Source organism: Sarcophilus harrisii, chromosome 2 (genome assembly GCF_902635505.1).
Source record: "Sarcophilus harrisii chromosome 2, mSarHar1.11, whole genome shotgun sequence".
Lineage (NCBI taxonomy): Eukaryota > Metazoa > Chordata > Mammalia > Dasyuromorphia > Dasyuridae > Sarcophilus > Sarcophilus harrisii.
This window is the reverse complement of record NC_045427.1, coordinates 352,876,852-352,898,469: the sequence shown is the minus strand read 5'-3', so window position 1 is coordinate 352,898,469 and position 21,618 is coordinate 352,876,852. Positions and strand designations below refer to the sequence as shown.

Below are 21,618 nucleotides of genomic sequence, written 5' to 3'. Positions count from 1 at the left end.
GTCACCAGTGAATGGGCAGCTAGGTAGGGCGTAGATCACTCATAATGCATAGATCTGGAGAGATCACTGAGCCTATAGTCAGGAAGACTAGTCTCAGGTACTAAGTGATCCTGGGAAAGTGATTTAATCTTGCTTGTCTCAGTTTCCTCATCTGTAATATGAGCAGGAGAAGGAAAAGGCAAACTGCTCTAGTACCTTTGTCAAGAAAATCCTACAAATGGGTTGTGGAGAGTCAGATGTTACTGAATAAAGAACTGAAAATGACCTGTAGTGAAAATGATCCTTCCTCACATTTGTGATTCTGATCCTGACACTTTCACCATGTTGTCCAAGGCCTTTGGAAGCCAGAACTTGCCAAATTCTTCTGACTTTGAGCTCAAGGCTTCTGACTAAATGAAAAGCTCATTTTGTGATACTACAACTGTCCAAATTATATTTGAATAGCATTAGCCTCTACAAAATCTGCAAGTAACCATGAAGTCTGGTCACCAATGGTGGAGAACTGACTACCTCCTAATGTCGCTCATTCCACATTTTGACAACATAGATTGTTGAGATTTTCTTTGCATTGAACTGAAACAAATTTCTTATTCCATGCCCACTTTGAGGAAGCACAGGGAGGGCAGTTCTCTTGGTCTGTTCACTGAAGGTTCAGTTTTTGACATGGACCCTGAAGAAAGGGAACTGTCAGTATGTACATTCCATACTAGCTTTTTGAGGATCCATAAGAAGGGCATATAAAGGGGTAGGTGACCTGTATAGGTCATAACCCATCCTGGAGTAGGAAGGGAAGTCTACTTTGGTCTGCCTCATGAACCCCTAGGGGATGTTAGCTAGCCAGGCTAGGCATAGGGAGTATTCAAGAATGAGATTTAAGTACTTCATTTAGGAAAAGCAAAGGATTTTCAAGCATTGTCGGATTTAGAGGTCAATTACTTCAACTTCTACTTTAATTATGAGAAAACTGAGAAATTATGGGATATGCCCAAAAATAAATAACCTTACAAAGGCAATATGGTAGAGGGCCAACCTCAAAGGTTTTATATATATCTATATCTATATCTATCTATATATGCACACACATGTATATGTATATGTACATATTACATGTGTATATATATATATATATATATATACTACATATATATATATTCCCAGTAGAATATAAATTCCATAAAGATAAGAAATATTTTTCATTTTTGTACCTCAAATGCTAAACACCATTCCTGGCACATAGTTTATGTTTAATAAGGGCTTATTCATTCATTAATTGATTAAATCTTATTCCCCTCCCAGACTGGCAGTTATAAGTGCCCACCTTCCATCCTGAGACGTAAACCACCAGAGTGCCCTGTAACAGGTGAAAAGAAAAGGGCTGAGAGGCGGGTGCGCTTCCAAGAGCCTGAGGAGACAGCTGTGCATGGTATGTATGCAGGAGTAAATATGGGCACTGGTGTGAATCTGCAGGAGGCGGTGAATGAAGTATTCCAGATTTTTGGATTTCAAATCCAATCTTGCCTTCATTTCTTATAGACAGGACCAGAGAATTCATTTGCATAGTCTTTAGTTGTCATTTGCTCCCATTTTGATAATTTATTTATTATCATTGATAACATTAAGCCTTTTTGAACCCCTAAGTGAAGAGAAATTCTTCCAAATCCAAACCATCTTCCATATGAGCCACCCTGTACATCTTAAAGTACTTTCAAAAGCCACTCTGTTTTGAGCTCCACAACAACCCTGATAGAAAATTAGGGCAAACTTTGTTATTACTGTTTTATAGATGGGGAAACTGAGGGACAACAAGAGGAAATAATCCAGGTTCACACAATTTACCAGTATTAGACTAAGTAGAAGACAATTATCACAACCCCTAACCAATGTTCGATCCATTACACTGTTTGTGTCATGTGCTTATTCTTATTCTGTTATTTTTCAGTAGTGTCTGACTCTTTATGACCCCATTTTGGGAGCTACTAGAGCAATTTGCCTTTTTTTCCTCCAGTTTATTTTTACAGATAAGGAAACTGAGGCAAACAATATTAAGTGACTTGCCCAGGGTCACAGAGCTAATAAGCATCTGAGAACTGATTGTAGGCCTAACTAGCCTATATTTTTATTTTTATTACCCTGAGCTACTTCTCAAATAAAACTAGAAAGTTCAAATTCTCAAAATGAAGGTTATATCTTTTACAAGGGCAAATGAGAGTTATAATAATGACTCTGTGTCATGACTAATAATAATAATAATTTTCTGAATCATTAAGGAAAAATTACTGTAACCCTTTAGCTAAAATATAATGCCTGCCCTCAGTAAGCAGAGCACTGCCCTTTCATCATCATTATCAATTTAAACCTTAGAAAGAATCAGATTCAACCCCCTAATTTTATAGATAATGTAATTGAAACTGAATGATTTGCCTGACATAGGACAGTTCAGATTTGAACTCAGGTACTCTTGATTTTAGCCCCAGTACTCAATTCACTTCTCTACCTTCCTGTCTCCATGATAAGCGCATGTCATGCTATAAGGTCCTGAGACCTGGAATTGAAAGAGACCTAAGAGATCACTTGTACACAGTTTCTTCAGCTTTTTCATGTCACAGACCTCTTTTGCAGTCTGATAAAGCGTAACTGTGGATCCTATCTCAGAATCACATTTTTAAATGCATAAAATAAAATACATAGGATTACAAGAAAGACATTATGAGACAGAATGCCATGGTGTTAATAAGGTTGGAGTAACAATTCCTGATATGAAATAAACATATGACAAAGTCACAATCACCATTCTCTTTGTCAAAAGATAATTTTATTTAGGAGAAGAGGTTACAGACAAAATAAGAGGTAAGAGGTACCAGGAGTGGCAAATATGAAATAGAGTTGGAGAAGTATTTAGTGAGCAAGGAAAAGACAAGTTCCCCTGTTGAACTCACAGTAGAAAGGAATTACTCCTTGAGATTGGAGTAAGTCATTGAATGGCGGGTTAGATTCACAGAGGAATTTAGCAGACTAACCAAAGTTAGCTATAGTAAAGAAAAAAGACTCCATTGGAGGGAACTAACCACAAGGGAAAGAGGAACCTCATAATGGGCTTAGTCCTGAAATGGATTTAACAAAGATCATCATCATAAATAGATCTTTTATAGGGGAATATAGCCTGGGAGTTTCTTAGGGAAACCAGGGACGTAAAGGTGGGAACTCAGAGAGAGGATCAAGGAGACAGATAGAATGCACCTGGCAAATCAGGTCCCAGACCTGTTTAAAGATCTGCTAATCAACATCTCATAGGTTGTTTAAAGATGGACAGAGGTTGAAGGATTGACAGTGGAGGTTAATAAGGAGTTCCTTCCTCACAAATGCTTTTTACAAATAGGATAATCTGGGAATTAGTTATGCCTGATAATAACTAGTTGGGGTTCTTCCTGATGAGGGAAGAGAGTCAGTCCGTATCAGTGGACTAGTCCAAAAGGGAGTCAACAAAGATGGTGTGGACCATAGGCAGATTTAGAGGGGAAATGTAATTTCAGGATTTTAACATAATTTGGATTTGTGATTGGACACAGCAAGGTGGGATTAGCCACAACAGAGCATGAGATATAATGATGAGATTTGGTGCAGGTCAGGGAGTTGTGGGAACCCCTTTTGGTTGGCGCAGGTCCTTCGTAAATGAATTTACGAACCGAAAAAGTTAGACTGGCAAAAAGAAGTTTACTGGCCCTTGGCGTTGGGAAGTTAGTTTTTGCTAGAAAGACCAACTTCCAAGTGGCAAGGTCCCAGCAGAGAGATAAAGGTCTAGCAGAGAAGTTCCAACTGAGAGGTAAAGAGGGGTATAGTGCTTGTTGGGAAAATGTGTGAGAGACAAAGAGAGGTTAACTAACTCTGAAAAGAGAATGCCTTTTCAGCGGGGAGAGAGTCCCTCACAGGTAGCCATGCCAAGGGAGGTCCCTTGGCCTGGCATGATTCCTGTTATTGCCCTCTCGGCAAGGAGTTGAGCTGAAGGAAGCTTGTTATGTAGGCAGCTCTTGGTGGAGGCTGGGAGCAGTTTGAGTTGAAATCAGAACAAAGTCTTCCAATTGAATGAGTGTGCCTGGACTAATCTCCAACTCAATAGAGGTCCATATCTAAGCTAAGTAGCAGTGGTCCTGGACTCAACTAGTCCCACCCAGATAACAGAATGAAACCACTTTATCTTGATTTCCTGGGATGGGTCTCTCTGGGGAAAGCTTCTCTGAAGGAGTTTCTCAAGTGTTCCCCCAGAGTCAGAGAGAGAGAGTGAGAGTTTCAAACTGATCCCCATCAGTGTTCTTCAATGCTTGCATCAGGGAGTAATTTAATCAGTATTTCAGGCTTTCTCTGCTAACCCCACCTATTGATCCTAGATCTCATCAGCACCATACCACCTTTCCTAAAGAGAAAGCACCAGAGAGAAAAAAAAAAAAAAAAATCACTAAATAGTCACAGAAGATATAAAGCTTGATCTAATACCAAAAATAAAGCAAATAAACCTATTTTGGATAATAATCACTTTAAAGGGAATTAACAATTTTTTTGGCATTTGTAAAGAAACATCTCTTATCTGTGATGTGAGTTCTAGCATCATAAAAAGGAAAAGAAACAAACTGATGGCCAAAGTCAGATATGTGGAAAAAAGCAATGGAAAATGTAAATAAAGAAATGGGATCAATGGAAAATTAAATGCTTTTGCTGGAAGGCAAACTAGAAGCAGCAGAGCAAGAAGTAAAACAAGGTCAAAGGATAATTCGACTGGAAGAAGGTTTGATGACTTTAGAAGCAAAAATGGAATTAGGACGTAGTTTAGAGAGAAAATTTGTTATTACATCACCTGAAAATGAAAGAAATAAAGTCTAACCACTGTTTTTCATAAAATGTTTAAGAAAAGTTCCCAGAAATAACAAGAATTCAGGATGGATAGAATTTACCAGACTTCCTCAGAGAGAAAAGCAGAGGCAACTCACCCAAACTTATATTGTCCTCAAACTTCAAAAGTGCCCCACTTTGAATTTCACAGGATTATTCACCCATCGTGAGAAAACAGAGAAAAAGCTGGAACATGATGTATAAAAAATAAAGAAAATTAGAATTCATCTGTGAATCTTCTACTGAGCTAAACTAAGGAAAATATTCAAAGATAAACAACATATGCTTGACTCCCCATTACATTTCCAAGTTTCCATAGCAAAAAGACTGACTGGTGCCTTTCATATGCAAATCAACCCAGTAACAAGCCTCCAGGTATTATAATTCCTGGAGAGATTATATTTGAAATGCAAATCACTGGTGACCATGAAGTAAAATTCTGAATCTGTAAATCACTAGAAGGAGACTCTGTGTAATTTTTATATGGGGTTAGCAAAATAACAATAGTTGTTTTATGACCTGAAATTATCTCTTGAGGTAGAGAAACAGAAGTGGATGGGAAAGAATTATCATTCGTGCTCAAAGGGAACAAAAATTCCGAAAGGTTTTTACAGTCTGATATACTCTCATGGGATGGGAGCACAGACTCAGGAAAGGGAACATGTAAATGTTGTACAGAAATAGCAACACTTATGCAGTTAGAGAGGTTGTGTTGTTGGAGGATGAGGTATCAGAAAGTACATCAGAATGACGAGAATGTTGGCATTCTACCCTGGAATCATCACATGGGATCATCCAAACAACAAACGATTTTTCACAATTAGCGAATGCCAGCAGCAAGGTCTTTTTGATTGCCGATTAAAGGTCACAAATGGGCTCCTGTTATGGCTGAGCACAAGGGAGTGTTGGAAATCAGTTAACCAACAACTTCTATTTATAAGCTTAATAGAACAAATAACTAAAGTAAATGGATGGTCATGAAGAGGAAGTTTTTGATTGTGAAGGTCACAAATACTTAAAAAAGAGTTTATCATCTCAAAGATGTAGATCATCTTAAAATTAAGCAACATTCCTAGCTGGGAAAGATGAGAAAGAGAAGTCACTCAAAAAAAAAAATTAATAAACACCTACCATATAACAGGCACTGTGTTAAGGGAAAAAAATAGGTAGTTGAACCAAACCAGAAAGTGAGTTAGTGCTTTGTGAATATGTTGAGATATCTATGTTTGAGAGGGGGAAGAGACAGAGGTGTAAATACAAACAACCAACCAAAAAAAAAATTTAAAAAAAAAAAGGATGCTTACTGTGTCAAGCATTGTTCAAAGTCACAGGAATGGGGGTGTAGGTGGTGTTGGGGGGGTGCCCTGCACAGGGCAGAGGTGCAGGGAGCTCTACCTTCCAAAACATACTAAAGAAGATAAATGAACTAATCCAGAAACTGGGGTTGGTATTTGGATCCAAATTTTTTCAGAGATTTTGGTTGTCCCAGAAAGTGCTAGATGGTTCAGTAGATAGAGTGCTGAGGATGGAGTCAGGAAGACCTGATTTCAAATCCAGCCTCAGATACTTACTAGCTTTGTGACTTTGGGCAAATGAACCTCTATTTGCCTCAGTTTCCACATCTGTAAAATGGGGATAATAATAGCACCTACCTTCCAATATTATAAGAAGAATCAAATGAGATAATTGTGAAGATCGTGTATTTTAAAATCAGTTGGAGTCAGGAATTCAGGTTAGGGGAAAACCGTCAGTCTTTATTCTCAGTGAAGAAGGATCAGAAGTGGAAGGGAATCGGCGATAGCAATGTGTGCAGCTGAATCAAGAAGCTAGCTAGACCAGCAGCCACACGACCAGCAGCTAAGAGTCTCGAACCCAGGCCCAATCTCCCCCAGCTTGTCTTCCTGTCTCTCTCTGCCTCCACCCACCAAAATCGTCATTTCCTATACAACACATCAGGACTTGCAGGGAGAGTGGGCGGGGACCATTCTTTATCCAATCATGTATATTAACAGAGTATAGCCCAATTACTATTTAGCCTCATGTACTTGGGACCTCAGTACATCAACTCAAACCTCAGCCTATTACAGATAATAATTACAAAGTGCTTAGTATAGTATAAGTGCTATAAAAATGTTAGTTATTGTTAAAATACACAGATGATGTGACAAAAGGATATAGGTCCAAATAGATAAGAAAATTAATGCACTCTTTTCCTTTTTTATAAACTAGACTATCAGCAAATTAAATGAGCACTTTAAAAAATCTTTAAGGTCAAATGGGAATTAACAAAATTTAAATAAGAAAGCCAATAATTAATAAATAAAACAAATTTTAAAAGCACTCAAATTAATAAACTGTTACCTATATTGACAAAAAAGAAGACAAAAGAAAACAAGTCAATTAGAATAAAAAGCAATAAGGAAGAAATCATAAAAAGTCATAAAGAACTAAAGGAAATTATTAGAGAATATTATGCAGTATTATATGGCAAAAAATGAAAATGTAAAAGAAATGAATAAACTACAAAATATAAAATAGTCAGATATACAAAATAAATTATATTAGTAAATAAATATTGGGAAAACAACCAGATGAACTCCCCATTAGGAAAATAAAAAAGAACTTGCCCGAAGCAGATGTAGCAAACATTCAAAAAACAGTCACAAGTTTTCAAAAAGAAAAGATGGCACTCTATCTAATTCCTTCTATAAGACAAATGTGGTTTTAATATGTAAAACAGGAAATAACATGGCAGAGAAAGTATACTGTAGACCATAATAAGTGAATATAGATACAAAAATATTAAATAAATTACTAGCAAATATATTACGTCTACAATTTACTCATTATGATCACATGGGACTTTCAGGAAGATTACAAGTTTAATTAAGAAGTTAATTATTACAATCCAGACTTATTATTATTAATCAACATAACCCAGGAAATATTGACAATAGCAATAAGAAAAAAAGAGAAAACAAAAATATTTCTACTTGCAAATAATTTGATAGTTTATTTAGATAGCCAAGAAAATAAACAACAATATTAATCAAAATAACAAGTCAATATAAGCAAAGTAACAGGATATAAGACAAGCCCATGAAAATCAGCAGCATTTCAATATGTCACTGATAAACATCAGGAAAAATGTTATAGAAAGACATCATCATTTAAAATTATAATAAAGTGTATTAAACATCATGGGATAAACATATATATACATATGTCTTATTAATAGAAGTAAAGGAAGGATTATATAATTAAGGAGATAATTAATGTTCCTAGGTTGATTTAATATAGTATTGGTGATACTTGTAAATTAATATATTAAATTAAATCACTTTATTTCAGTTAAATCAAGCTATTTAAAATAATTCTATTCCAGGTATTAATATCATGTTTTTAATTAAAAATTCAGCATAATAATTAAGTATATCAAAGGAATTTAAAGAAAAGGAGGAAGGGAAACTTGAACCCAGAATAACAATACTAACTAGCATTTATATAGTCTTCTGTGTGCCATGCACTGCTAAGTGCTTTACAGTTACCATTTCTTTTGATCCTTACAACATCCCTGGGGTAGCTGCTATTATGATCCCCAATTTGCAAATGAAGAAAATAAATAACTTCTGATCACACAGCTAATGTTATATGTTTGAGATCAGATTTGAACTCAGGTTTTCTTGTCTTCAAGACCCAGTGCTCCATTCATTAAACCACCTCTTTGCTGCCTCAATTTCAAGATATCAGCATAGAAAGAGATATCAAAGGTCACCTAGTCCAAACTCTACTGAACAAAAATTCTCCCTGACACTTAATCATTTCTTATCACTAATATGCAATCAATCTTTGCTCAGAGTTTGTGAAAAGGAACCTACTAGTCTTTCTTCTATCAAAACTTAATCTACGTCTCTGCACCTTCTGTCCATTGTTCTGATATATGCCAATTGACTGAAAGTAGAATTTCTATTTAGCTTTAGCACAGGGAAGGCTTAAATGGATAGATATGTTTGAGGCAAAAAAAAAAACCTTCTTACCAATTCCTATGTCTAAAAGTAGGAGAGATACTGTAAAAGTTGCTTTTATCACCCCAAAAGTTCCCATTCCAATTGAAGACCCCTTCTCTCAATCAACAAGTCTCTGTTTCTCCAAATGGTAACAAAGGAAACTTTTTACAAGTAAACTTTATATCTTAACATTCATATGAGGTCTTCAAATAAAGGCTGGATCACCATTTGTGGTGGGTGTGTATTCTGCCCTCAGAGGCTAAATAAAACTATTCTTATCCCTTTTCTACCCTTTAAATATTGAACATTGCTTTATCTTAATGTTCTATTATCTAGGCTTAATTTAAATAATGCAGCCAGGTGATACAGTTGATAGCATATTATATTTGGGGTCAGGAAGACCTAAGTTTGAATTGTGTCTCATTTTCTAGTTGTGAGACCCTGGGCAAGTCACTTAACAACATTTCTCAATCTCACTTTCCTGATCTGTAAAATGTGAATAATAATAGAATCTATTTCATTAGGCTGTTGTGGGGAACACCTAAGTTAATATGTATAAATTGCTTTGCACATCTTAAAGTGCATATGTAAATGCTAGTTGTGAATTAATTAAATATATTGGGAAATTAATTAGTTATCTGGTAAAAAAAATGGTTTCATACCAACATTTCATACCATAAATCACAATAAATTCCAAATGGATCAGTGAATTAAATATGAAAAACACAGAGATGAACATATATCACTTTTTTCAAAAGCTATAGAATAAGAAAAAGTTATATATTTTCACAACTACAAAAATATTAAATTCTTAAATTATGACTTGGAAGAAATTTTAAGAGCTAAAATAAATTAATTTTATTTAAAAAAATGAAATTCCTTTGCACAATGAAAATTAATATATTCAGAATCAGGAAGAAACACAAATGGTGGGAAGTAATTTTGCATCAGTCTTTTCTTATAAAAGTCCAACATTCAAAAATTGTAAGGAATCCATAAACCTGTTTTAGATTAAGATCTATTCTCCAATAGATAAATGGCCATTTTATCCAAAAGAAGTTTCCTCAAAGGTGAAACAAAAATTTACAGCATGAAATAGTGTCTACAATTTCTAATTCTCAGTGAAATGCAAATGTAAACAACTCTGAACTCCCATTGAAATTCATCAGATTGACAAAGATAAGAAAAGATACCAAAATCCATGGCTAGCATTACTAAGGTAAGAAACAGACTCTCATTGATACTGGAATTTCAGGTTCATATTACATTTTGGAAAGAATGTGAAATTATATGGCAAAATAGTGATATATAAAGGCATATCCCTTTTTTCTCATGGATTTCATTTCTGGAACTATAGGGAGGAAGGGGAAGGAGGATTGTTATCAGCACATAAATATTCAGAGCAGCACTATTTATAATAATCAAAAATTACTAAAAACAATATAGGTGCCCATCCGTTTTTAAATTGCTGAACAAATTATAGTATATGAATGCAAATGGAAAAGTAGTGTGCCATAAAGAAAGATTAATGTAAACAATTTAAAGAAATTTCAGAAAATTTATATGGATTTAGATAAACACAAAAAAGTGCAACTGGAAGAATAATATACAGATTGACAACTATGTAAAGTCAACAATGAGAACAACAAATTTATCTCCTGCCCATGGTAAAAAAAAAAAAAAAAAAGTTCAAAAAAAGATTGGGAAAACAGAAAAGAAATGAATTAAAGACAAAGCACACATTTTTAATATCAGTGACTAGTAAGCTTCAGGAACATATAAATCCATCCAATTATTTATAATCTCTTACTTGTTTCTGCTTTCATCTCATTTTTTCTTGTTTGCCTCTTCTTAATCCTATGTTTATATGTTTAAGATGCCTATCAATGGAAATGAAAATAAAATTTATATTTTAAAAGAAAAAAGTTGATTTGCAGTTCTCCAGCTCTAGTAGGATATGAGCTATTTCAATTACCTGGACAATCTCATTTTCCAAACAAATCCAACACCATGTCCCATCCCCAACTTCCCTATTCTTTTCTAATGTTTTACTCTCTACATCCTTTACTCCCCCCCCTCTCCCCACCATATCAAAAAGTGCCCAAAACATTCATTTTCCTTTTTTCCATTCTCATTTCTACAACCTCAGTTCAGGTCTTCATCAGCTCTTAATTCAGATTTTTCTAATAACCTCTCAGCTGGTCTCCCTGTCTCCTATCTCTTTAATTTTTCAAAGCTCTTTCAATTAATTACTGAACAAACATATGTTAGGCATGCATAATCTTATGCTTGATTTCATTGTGGGAGAGTTATGGATGGATAAGAACCTCCCATTATCAACATGCATTACATCAGAGCCCTGGTGTTGAACCCTTTCCTCCTGTTAGTCAATGCAGCTAAATTACAATGATCTTAAATGCATTTTTAAAAGATTATGCTTTCAAAACTACAATGAGGTAAGCATAGTCCCGTATGCTCTTTGAAGAAAAGATGCTATTAGATACAAGCTGTGTGACCCTGGACAAGGCACTTAAACTCTACCTACCTCACTTTCAACTATAAAATGAGAATAATAGTAGCATCTAGATAATAAGAATGCTTAACACAATACCTAGCATTTAGTCAGCTCTTAAAAATGCTTGCTTCCCTCCCTGGAAGAGGTGGGCATCAAACTAGACCCAGAAAGACAGGAAAGTGCAGGTAACTGAAATAAGATTTAGTGGGAATGATCAGGGTATTCATTCATGGTCTCATTCATAAGGACTCGCTTCCTTTCTCATTTGATAAGCCCTTTCATTTATAGTGTGAATTAGAAGACAGAGAACCACTTGGCTGTTAAACTCATCACCTTCTCCCTCAACCTGATTCTCTTTGCATCTTCCCTGTTTTCCTAGTGGCACCCTCATCTTCCCAGTCACTGAAAGAGCCAGAGAATCACAGAATTACAGAAGTGAAGAATCGGAAGGAATCTAGGCAACCATTCAGTTCAGCTTAACAATAGCATACTTATTAGTCATCTAGCTTCTTCTCCAAGACTCTTCCATCTTGACCTTGTCACTTTCTCCTTGTATGACTTTGGTCAAATCATTTAACTTCTCTGTGGTCATCAGTGTCCTTATCTGTAAAATAGAAAGCTGAAATAGATCATTTTAGGAGTCCTTTATATCTCCATAATCCAGAATCTTTTCTCTTTACTTAATTCCACCCTCATTTCTCATGAGTTCATGATGTCCCTTGGTTGCTCACAGCCTCACTTCCCCAATTTCCCAGTATTAGGCCCCACTAAGCTCTAGGATCCAGAATTATCTCTTCCTCCTATTCCAATTTGATCAAAATGCTACACTCTAATGGGTATTGCTGCCAGCCATCTAAAAGCCATTTATGATTCTGCCTTTGTTTACCTTAATGTAAAATGAGGATAACAAGTTTGTGTGAAAATCAGATGAGAAAATATTTGTAAATAATAGCATACTGTCTCATATATATATATACACACACACGTATATAAAGCACTTAATAAATCCTTAATTTTAATTGTAATTTTTTAAATGACTCAGTGATCATTTAAAAAGTGATTGTCTCTGAACCTGATGTTCCCATATGGCAAATAGTTCTCTTTTACCAAACCTCCTAGAAGGAGGAAGAGGAGGATTGGTATGTCTTGCCCTGGAGGCTGATTCTTTCCATGTGTCAGCTAGAGCAAAAGGATTCATCTAGGCAAACTTGAGCTCTTAAATGTCTTTTCTTTGTGTTTCCTTTCATGAATACAGGTGATAGAATATCAGTTTGAGGATGACTATATCCAGGCTTGGAGATGATGTTGTTAGAGAGGTATGGCAGTCCTTAATCCATTAGGTAGAGCTGAGCAGTAGTCCAGGAGTTTTCTGAATGGAAGATGACCATTGAGAAGGGCATGAGCCCAAGCTCTGTCTGGCCAGAAAACATGGACAATTTAGAGCCAAAATGAAGCGTAACGATGCCTGTTGTTGCAATGCTTGCAAACAGTTCATTGAGATTTAAATATTAATGTGCTAGGGAAATAGAACAGAAGGTCTTATATAAGGTCAAACTTATTTTAAGTCTGTCAATGAGTGTTTCAGGTTTAACATTTCTTTTATGTGTAGGAAATAAATATTTTTCCTTATCTGATTTACATGGTATATTGTATATAAAAAAGATATATGTAATGTACCATATGAATGAAACCCAAGACATGAGCCAAAACTTAAGCCTTAAGCAATTTTTTCTTGAGGTAGGTCTGTAACTAGGGAAAGAGTAAAAAAAGAAAGGTCAACTCTTCTCATTTAAAGGCTAGATTTCCCCTTGGGGGAATTGAACCTAAACTGAGTCTGAATAAATGGATTCAGGTAGAGGGGCAAGTGCCCAAGCTCTCTGGGGCCAGGGGTGATTACTAACATTAGATGAAGATGAAGGAAATTAGACTCTGAGAGACTAAATGACTTGTCCATGATCAAACCCAGGTCTTCTTCCTCCAAGTATAACCCTCTTGCCACTGGAATAATAATACAGCTAATGTTTATGTTGATTCAAGCTGTCCTAAGAATAGTTATTCTCATTTAATCTCATAACAATCCATATAATATGTGAAATATATATGGATAATATATAATAACTCATCTGTAATATAATATTTATGATATAATATGTCATAATATATAATGACCCATATAATATGTATTCTATATGTGTATAATTTATAACTCATAATATATAATAATAACCCATATAATATGTATTATAAGTATATAGTATAATATCATATAACAATATTTTATAAGGATTAAGTGACTTGCCTAGGATCACACAGCTGAGGCCACATTTGAACTCAGGTCTTCCTTACTCCCTGCCCAGAGATTTATCTACTATACCACCTAGCTTCCTCTATGTAATATTAGTTGCATGTTGAATGCACTAAAGTTGCAAAAATCTCTCTTATATGTACAGGACTTCATAATTTGCAAACAGCTTTACATCTCCCCAACCTTGATTACACTCTTATGTATAAAAAAGAAGGTGCTTAATAAATACTTATTTTATTGCATTATTGATGTTGCCATTATAATTCTCTCTAGTATGATGGAATGACTCTGGTCTTGGAGTCAATTGAGATATGAATCCCAACCAGCTCTGATACTTGTCAACTGTGTGAGTTTGGTATAATCACATTATAGCTATGACCATTAGTTTTCTTATCTATAAAAGAGGACTAACATTTATAACACTTACCTCACAGAGTCTTGTGAGCAATGTGTACTTTTTTTTTTTTTTTTTTTTTTTTTTTTGGTAAACACCAAAATTCTCTAAGAAGAATAGTTATTATTAGAATCATAAGATCTAGAAATAAAAAACTTAAGACATTATCTAACCCAACCCCCTCATATTTCAACTAGAAAGGGGCGATCCAGCAATAACAGGATTATATGATGATCAATTCTGATGGACATGGCTCTTTTTAACCACGAGGTGATTCAAACTAATTCCAATGGACTTGTGATAGAGAGAGCCTTTTGCACCCAGACAGAGGATTGTGGGGACTGAATATGGACCACGTCATAGTATTTTCATCTGTTTTTTGTTGTAGTTTGTTTTTTTTTCCTTCTTTTTTTTTCCTTTTTGATATGATTTTTCTTGTGTAGCATGATAAATGTAGAAATATGTTTAGAGGAATTGCACATATTTAACCTGTATTGAATTGCTTGCTACCTAGGCAAGGGAGAAAGAAAAATTTGGAACAAGGAACAAAACCTTACAAGGTTTTGCAAGGGTGAATGTTGAAAACTATTTTTGCATATATTTTGAAAATTAAAAAATTATAAAAACATTTTTAAAAATTAAATTTAAAAAATAAAAGCAGTGATTAAAGAAGGAACCTTTCCTAAAGTCATGTGGAAAATCACAGAGTTTCTCTCCAAATTAAGTGTTTTGCCTTAATATACTACTGCCTCATTCCTCTTTCTCCAGTTGTAGGATATGTGTTAACACTCTTGCTTTTTGTTTGAATTTCTAGATATCTCCTATGTGGACACCATTGTAGGTAAGTGATGAGTACCTACCCAGTGCTATTCCCTGCCTGACTGGCTTTGTTCTGGGGCCAGCTCTGAAAAAAAACCTTGATGCTTCCCAGAAACAATGAACCCAAACTAAGTCTGGAAAAGAAACGCAAAGGAAATCTACTCTTCTCCTTCATCCTACACTGTTCAGAAGAACAAGAGCCAGGGAAAGGGCTTTCTTCACCTCCCCACTCTACCAGGTTATCCTGTATGAAGTACTGTGGGAGATGAGAGAGAGTGGAAAGAATTTTATAGTTCCTAGCAAGAAGGAACTTTAGGGACCATCTCATTCAATCCTCTTGCTTTCTAGATGACATCAAGAGTAGAAAAGTCAAGATCACACAAGAAACAGCAGGAACAGTATTTTTTTTTTCCTCATCAAGACAGAGGCTTTGGAATTCTAAACCTAATCCTGGAGAAGCAGAATAATGAAAAGTGATAATAAAACATACCCAGGAGAGGGAAACTGCAGGGCCAACTTTGGGGTCACACAGCTAGTGTTTGAGGCATGTTTCAACTAGTCTTCCTTACAATGTATAAAAAAAAAAAAAACCCCAAAAAAAAACAGCCTTCTTTATAATCTTAATTATAAATGAAGAAAATGAAGAAACACATAACTTACACTAGCCCATAATGATAAATACAATTTCTCTTCTCTTTGTGCTGAATCTCACCTTTCACCAAAGCCTCTGCAGTGTCTTACCCCCAATCCCACTCAGAGTACCATCTTGTTCAGTTTAAAGGAGAAAGGGAATCCCTAATCAATGCCAGCCTCTTGGAGAGAGAAGATCAAAGGTGTGGGCCCCACAAGGAACTATATAATTGTTGACAGTAGAGAGTAAGAGACTGATTCTGTACGTTTTTTGGACACTATCGTCTCTAGAAACCTCAAGTTCATTTCTTTTGTGGTAGAGTTCAAGCCTAGGCATTGGATGTTTCCAATAAATGGGAAGATAAGTCTTACCTACAATAATCCTTTGGACAAGACAATGTGTAGCTCAGGAAAATTATCACAAAATCAGTCCTAGAATCTCTGAGAGCTCAGAAGTAGAAAAAGAAATAAGTATTTGCATAGCACATACTAATTGTCAGGCACTATGCTAAGCACTTTACAATATTATCTCATTTTCTCTTTGTAACAATCTTGCAAGGTTGGTGCTATTATTATCCTTATTTTACAGTTGAGGAAACTGAGGCAAACAGAATTTAATGACTTGCCAAGACCGTGTTCTATCCATTGCACCACTCAGCTGCATTTGCCTTAGTCCAACATGAACCTGTGCAGGCAACCCCTCTGCAACATCTCCGATAAGTGATTGTCACACTCTGCACGAAGCCCAATTCCCTTTCAGATACATCTCATTTTGAGGAAGTTTTCCTGACATCAAACCAAAATCTACCTTTTCATTCAACTCTGCAAATGGGATACAAGAACAAATTCAAGCTTGAAGGCAGTTCCAAAAAGATCCCTCTTGATCCAGAGTTTCCTGGTGATGGTGGTGTTCAATCATATCCAAGTCTCCATGACCCCAATGATCATAGCACACCAATGCTATCCATGGGGGTTTTCTTGGAAAAGACACTAAACGGATTTGTTATTTCCTTCTACAGTGGATAATAGTAATGAACAAAGGTAATCAATTTGTTCAGGGCCACACAGTTAGAAAGTGTCTGAGGCTGGATTTGAATTAATTTCCTAATTCCAAAACCAGTGTTCTATCCACTAAGACACCTAACAATTCCCTGAACAAAGTGTCTAGGTTTCCGTAGATATGAATTAAAGAACAATGTTATACGAGCAAGCAATCAAGATAACAATGTGTATTTTGGGTAAAAAACAACAACAACAACAAAAAACTACAGTCTTTTTTATACTTTATAGAAAATGCAGAAACATATAACTCGCAGTAGTCCATATGGTCAATAAAATTTCTCCTTTCATTCTGATGAATCCCACCTTCCACCAAGGCCTCTCAGTCCCCTACCTCCTTTCCCACTCATAGTACTACATTATGGTTTGACCTCCACAAGGTAAAGAAATTAATTAAGTACCTATCATATGCCAGTCATTGTGCACTAGAAATAACTTGAGATTGCCAGGAAAATAGCCCCAGAGCATTCTGTTGAGTTTTACTTTTGCCACAGAGACCTATGAAAACATTCAACCTATAGACTTGGACTCCACCAGAAGAGAAATTAACTTGAGGTTTGTAGAGACTTACAGTGTCCAAAAAACTTACAGAACCAGGGTCACTTACTTTATACTGTCATTGATGACATAGTTCCTTGCCACTCTTTAAGCTGTGGAGTCCATATGTTTGATCTTCTCTCTCCAATAGGCTAATATTGACAAGGGACTCCCCTTATCCTTTAACTGCACCTAGGAATTTCACCTACTTGACCTTGCAGTTTCTCTTTCCTGGGTATGTTTAATTACCATTCAGGTTTATTCCTGCCTCTTCAGGATTAGGTTCAGAATTCTATAAATTTTCTCCCCCATCTACATTTGTTGAATTATCTTCCTTCCTTCAAGAGCCAACTCAGATGTCCTTTCTCTAAAAAACTATTCTAACACGCTTACCAATCATATTGCACTCCAAATAAATATTAGGGACCCAGATTTCTCATTCTCCTTGGGTTTTTAAGCAAATAACCAAGAGCAATTTTCCTAATTCCAACTCAGATTTTGAAATCAGCAAAGCTGCTCCCAATTCCCTCAGAGTCTCCCACAAATACCCAGAGAATCCAGGGAAAGTAGGCTCATGCTTAGAGTAGACATATAACAAAGTGGTAACTAATGGCTTCTAGTTCCTAGAATCCTTTTCACCTTTCAGAAATGTTATTCATGAAGTTCTCTTTTAGCACTGTATATAGCTTTTCTGCTGGGTTCCTTGTTAGAGTCTTAATGATTCATTTCCTTGGTGAGTCTTGTCTATCTTCAGCTGCCAATATAGACTCAGTAACTACTGGCTGCTGTTCCAGAAATACTGTCAAGATGAAAGGTGAAAGGCAGCCCGGGTGTAGTGAGTAGAGATTTAGTTTTGGAGTCAGGGAGATTTGATTTTAAGTTCTACCTATAAAACATGCCAGCTGTATGCCCCAAAGTAAGGAACTTAGTTGGATTGAAGAAGCCAAATACAAAGACTTTTCTTCCCTTCAAACAGTTGCTTCTTGTGTTTGTGAAAGCAGACAGAGTTTTGTGTCCCCATTTCTGAATTGGCTTCCGATTTTATAAAAAGCCTCCAGGGTATGACTATATCTTCTCAGCCAATACCGGTATCCTTCTTGTTACAATTCACTCTCTTTTATCTGATGGCTTTCAAGGTCTTCTAAATTGATCAAGGACTTCTCACAATTTGATGTATTGACTTAATAGAAATGCCTACGCCTTGTTCATGCTTGTGATTTGTTGATTGATTACTCTCACCTGACAAAGTTATCAGGGCATAGAATTTTGTTAGTTACTTTAAGGGGGTGATGTGATAGATTAACTCAGTCAACCCACCTTTCTACATTTGTCCTCATTTCATGGTTATTGCTGTTCATGTCCTATCTTCTCTAATTAAACTATAAGTTTCCTTTAGGGTGAGTCAGGGTCGTAGACCACAGCACGCTTCAGAGACCACTGAATCTAACCAGTGCTAGACTAATCATTCTGACAGGTGGACAGAAGCCTATACTTGGAGACGTCTAATGAAATCAGTGACTTTTGATTTTTGACTCTATATCAAGACTTTATTTTAGTTTTTTCCCTATTTTTTATTTTCAAAATACATCAAGGCTTTATTTAAAAAAAAAAAAACCTGTAAGCATATGCAGGATTTAGGGTAAGGAGAAAGGTAGGACTATACCTCAAGTCTAGAGAAAAGCTTGGTCTCAGTTTCCAGGTTCTCAAGCATAGTAAGGGGATGCCCACTGATGAACCAACACTAATCCTGTTCCGTTGCTATTTCTCCTACTGTACCTACAGCCCCCGACAGATGGTCATCTGGATGCTCCCTGTTCCTGTGCCTCTGCCTTTGTATCCTGCTTGGCCTAGCCCTGAGCTTCTATTGTGGTCAGGCCAAGTTGGGCTCAAAAGCCCTGGAGGAATTCCGAGCCTGGCTCCTCCTTTTCCTCCTCCGGGTAAGACACATGGCTATGACCTTCTGGAAGTGGTTTGGGAGACAATAACAGGAGCCTCCACTGCAGCCCACCATTTGTTCAAATGCAGTTCTGCCTTTCTCATTTTGAGAAACTTCTTCGGTTGCAATTTAGGAAAGTGATTTCTCCAGCCCCCAACCAACAAGGCAATGAATGGTGTCTGAGCCAGGAATATGGAGTGTTTTGACATGAAGTCTCTGGAAGCTGAGGGTCTTCTGAACAGCATACTCAAGTTCAAGGAGAAACAAACAGTGTATCTGCTGAGAAAACTCCATGCACCAAGACCCCCATTCTAATGGGTTTTCCTGTGCCAGAGTTCACCAGTTATGAGAACTTCCCACTATCATTACTAAAATATACATGCATGTATACATACATACACACACACACACACACACACACACACACAAGTTCAAAGCTGGAAGCATCAAATTCAACTTGTGGTTATATGAGCAATCCTTTCTACAACAGATCTCATAAGTAGTTATCTAGCCTCTATCTGAACACTTCTAGTTATGAAGATCTCATTACTTTCTGAGGCAAATCACCCTAATTTTGGTCAATTCTAATCATTATAATTTTAATCTAATCATTGTATTCCACTAAAATCTGCCTCTCCATCACCTTTCACCCATTGTTTCTGGTTCTGCCATCTGGACCAAATAAATTGTCTCTCCCATGATACTTTGGGTCATTGGATATAGTGACCTGAGTAGCTGCTAAAAGTAGATTTTCTGGGGCAGCTAGGTGGCACAGTGGATAGAGCACCAGCCCTGAAGTCAGGAGGACCTGAGTTCAAATATGACCTCAGACACTTAACACGTCCTAGCTGTGTGATTCTGGGCAAATCACTTAACCCCAATTGCCTCAGCAAAAAAAAAAGAAAAGAAAAGAACAAAAGTAGATTTTCCCTTCTGTAGACTATATATCTACAGGTCTGTCAACATAACCTCATATTGGGTGGTCTTCACGCCTCATCATTTGGGTCATTCTCCTCTCTACATACTCCAGCTTTTCAGTGTCTTTCCTAATATGTGGCACACAAAAATTAATACCAGCTATGTGCCAACATGGCAGAGGTCAGCCAGACCATTGACTCCTTCATTCTGGACATTTTTAATGAGTCCATTCTGGACTCTTTTAATGAAATCTACATTTGCATTCACTATTTTGGTTACCATGTCATCCTGCTAATTTATATTGAGCTTGTGGTCAGTCCATTAAGTATCCCAAGCATCTCTTTTTAATAAATATGTATAGTTTTGCCCATTTACACATATACACATTACTACACATGCGTGCACACACACACACACACATGCTCCTCTAAAATTCTTGAAAACCCAGACACTGCCAGGCTAAACTGCTGTCATACTAATTACTAATTGTACTCATATTACTATAACTTTTATTAGAGAACATTGGACCGTGGGCACATCATTTTCTCAATCATTAAAGAAAGTTTCACTTGTTAATCCACAAATAGATTCTGTTCTGTTTTCCAAATATCACCTGTCTCCAGTTCAACTCAATACCATGCATTAAACATGAAATGATCATTATAGGCAAGGTGGAAGACAGCCAAGATATGGCAGATAGAGAGATGACCTTGAAATGAGGAAGACTTGACTTTAACACATTTTGCGGTGTAACCTAATCTCTCCTGCTCTAAAACTTCTCAAGACTATTAGTTACAGATGTGTTGCTGCTGGCATTGATGAAAAAACTTTCCATAATAAAATTTCACTTATGGAATCACATGGAAAAAATTAAGTGTATGGTGCTGTACTAAGTACTAGTAGAACTAGTACTAACTCCTGCCCTGAAGAAGATTACATTCCAATGGAGGAGGGAAAGACAGAAGTAGGTACAAATTGTAAGTCAATAAATATGGCACAAGAAAGAGTTATAACAACAAGGATAAGACAAAGACAGAGTGCTCTAAGGAAATTTGAAGATGGGAGAATTTTCAGCTAAGGGAATAAGGACTTGAACTGGGCTTCAAAAAAAAAAAAAAAAGATGAATATCTCAAGAGAAAGTGATGAGGAAGGTTTGAATTTTGGTCATGGTCTTTGGGGCCATACCAAAGTGGAAGCCAACCAGACATTGTCTACTAACATTTCATAGGAACAAGTGTATTCTATTTTGTCTGAAATATATAACGCATAGAGGTGGAGGAAGGTGAATTGTCAAGAAATATAGAAAGCCTCAAATGCCAATCTAAGAGCTATTTGTTTTATCCCATAGTAAATGAAGACCTACCAAAGACTTTGACAAAAAGAGTAAGATAATCAATACTATACTTTAAGGAAATTATTTTAGCAGTTATTCAAAAGATATGTCCTTCTCTGAAAATGTGAGATCCTAGAAAGGAGTTTCTATGGTTTTGCCTTTCTTTATATCCCAGTGCTTAGCACAGAGGCTGGCCCAGTAAGCACTTAATAAATGATTGTTAACAGATATGACTTAGTTCTTGAAGATAATGTCAGCTGTGAAAGCTCTCATAGTTTGTACC

At 36.2% G+C, this 21,618-nt stretch overlaps 1 protein-coding gene across 3 annotated transcripts in view; it reads left to right on the top strand.

Moving 5' to 3' along the window:
* C2H14orf180 (chromosome 2 C14orf180 homolog) overlaps positions 1–21,156 on the top strand; it is a 44,707-nt gene extending 23,551 nt beyond the window's left edge. For 2 of the 3 annotated variants that reach the window (XM_031953145.1, XM_023504028.2), the window contains exons 4-6: positions 1,297–1,423; positions 14,917–14,943; positions 18,930–21,156. In XM_031953145.1, coding sequence (XP_031809005.1) covers positions 1,297–1,423; positions 14,917–14,943; positions 18,930–19,132 — 357 coding nt within the window. In that variant the 3' untranslated portion in view covers positions 19,133–21,156. The remainder of the gene's footprint in view (positions 1–1,296; positions 1,424–14,916; positions 14,944–18,929) is intronic. The other variant, XM_031953146.1, reaches the window with a different exon arrangement.
* The last annotated feature ends 462 nt before the right edge of the window (positions 21,157–21,618 follow it).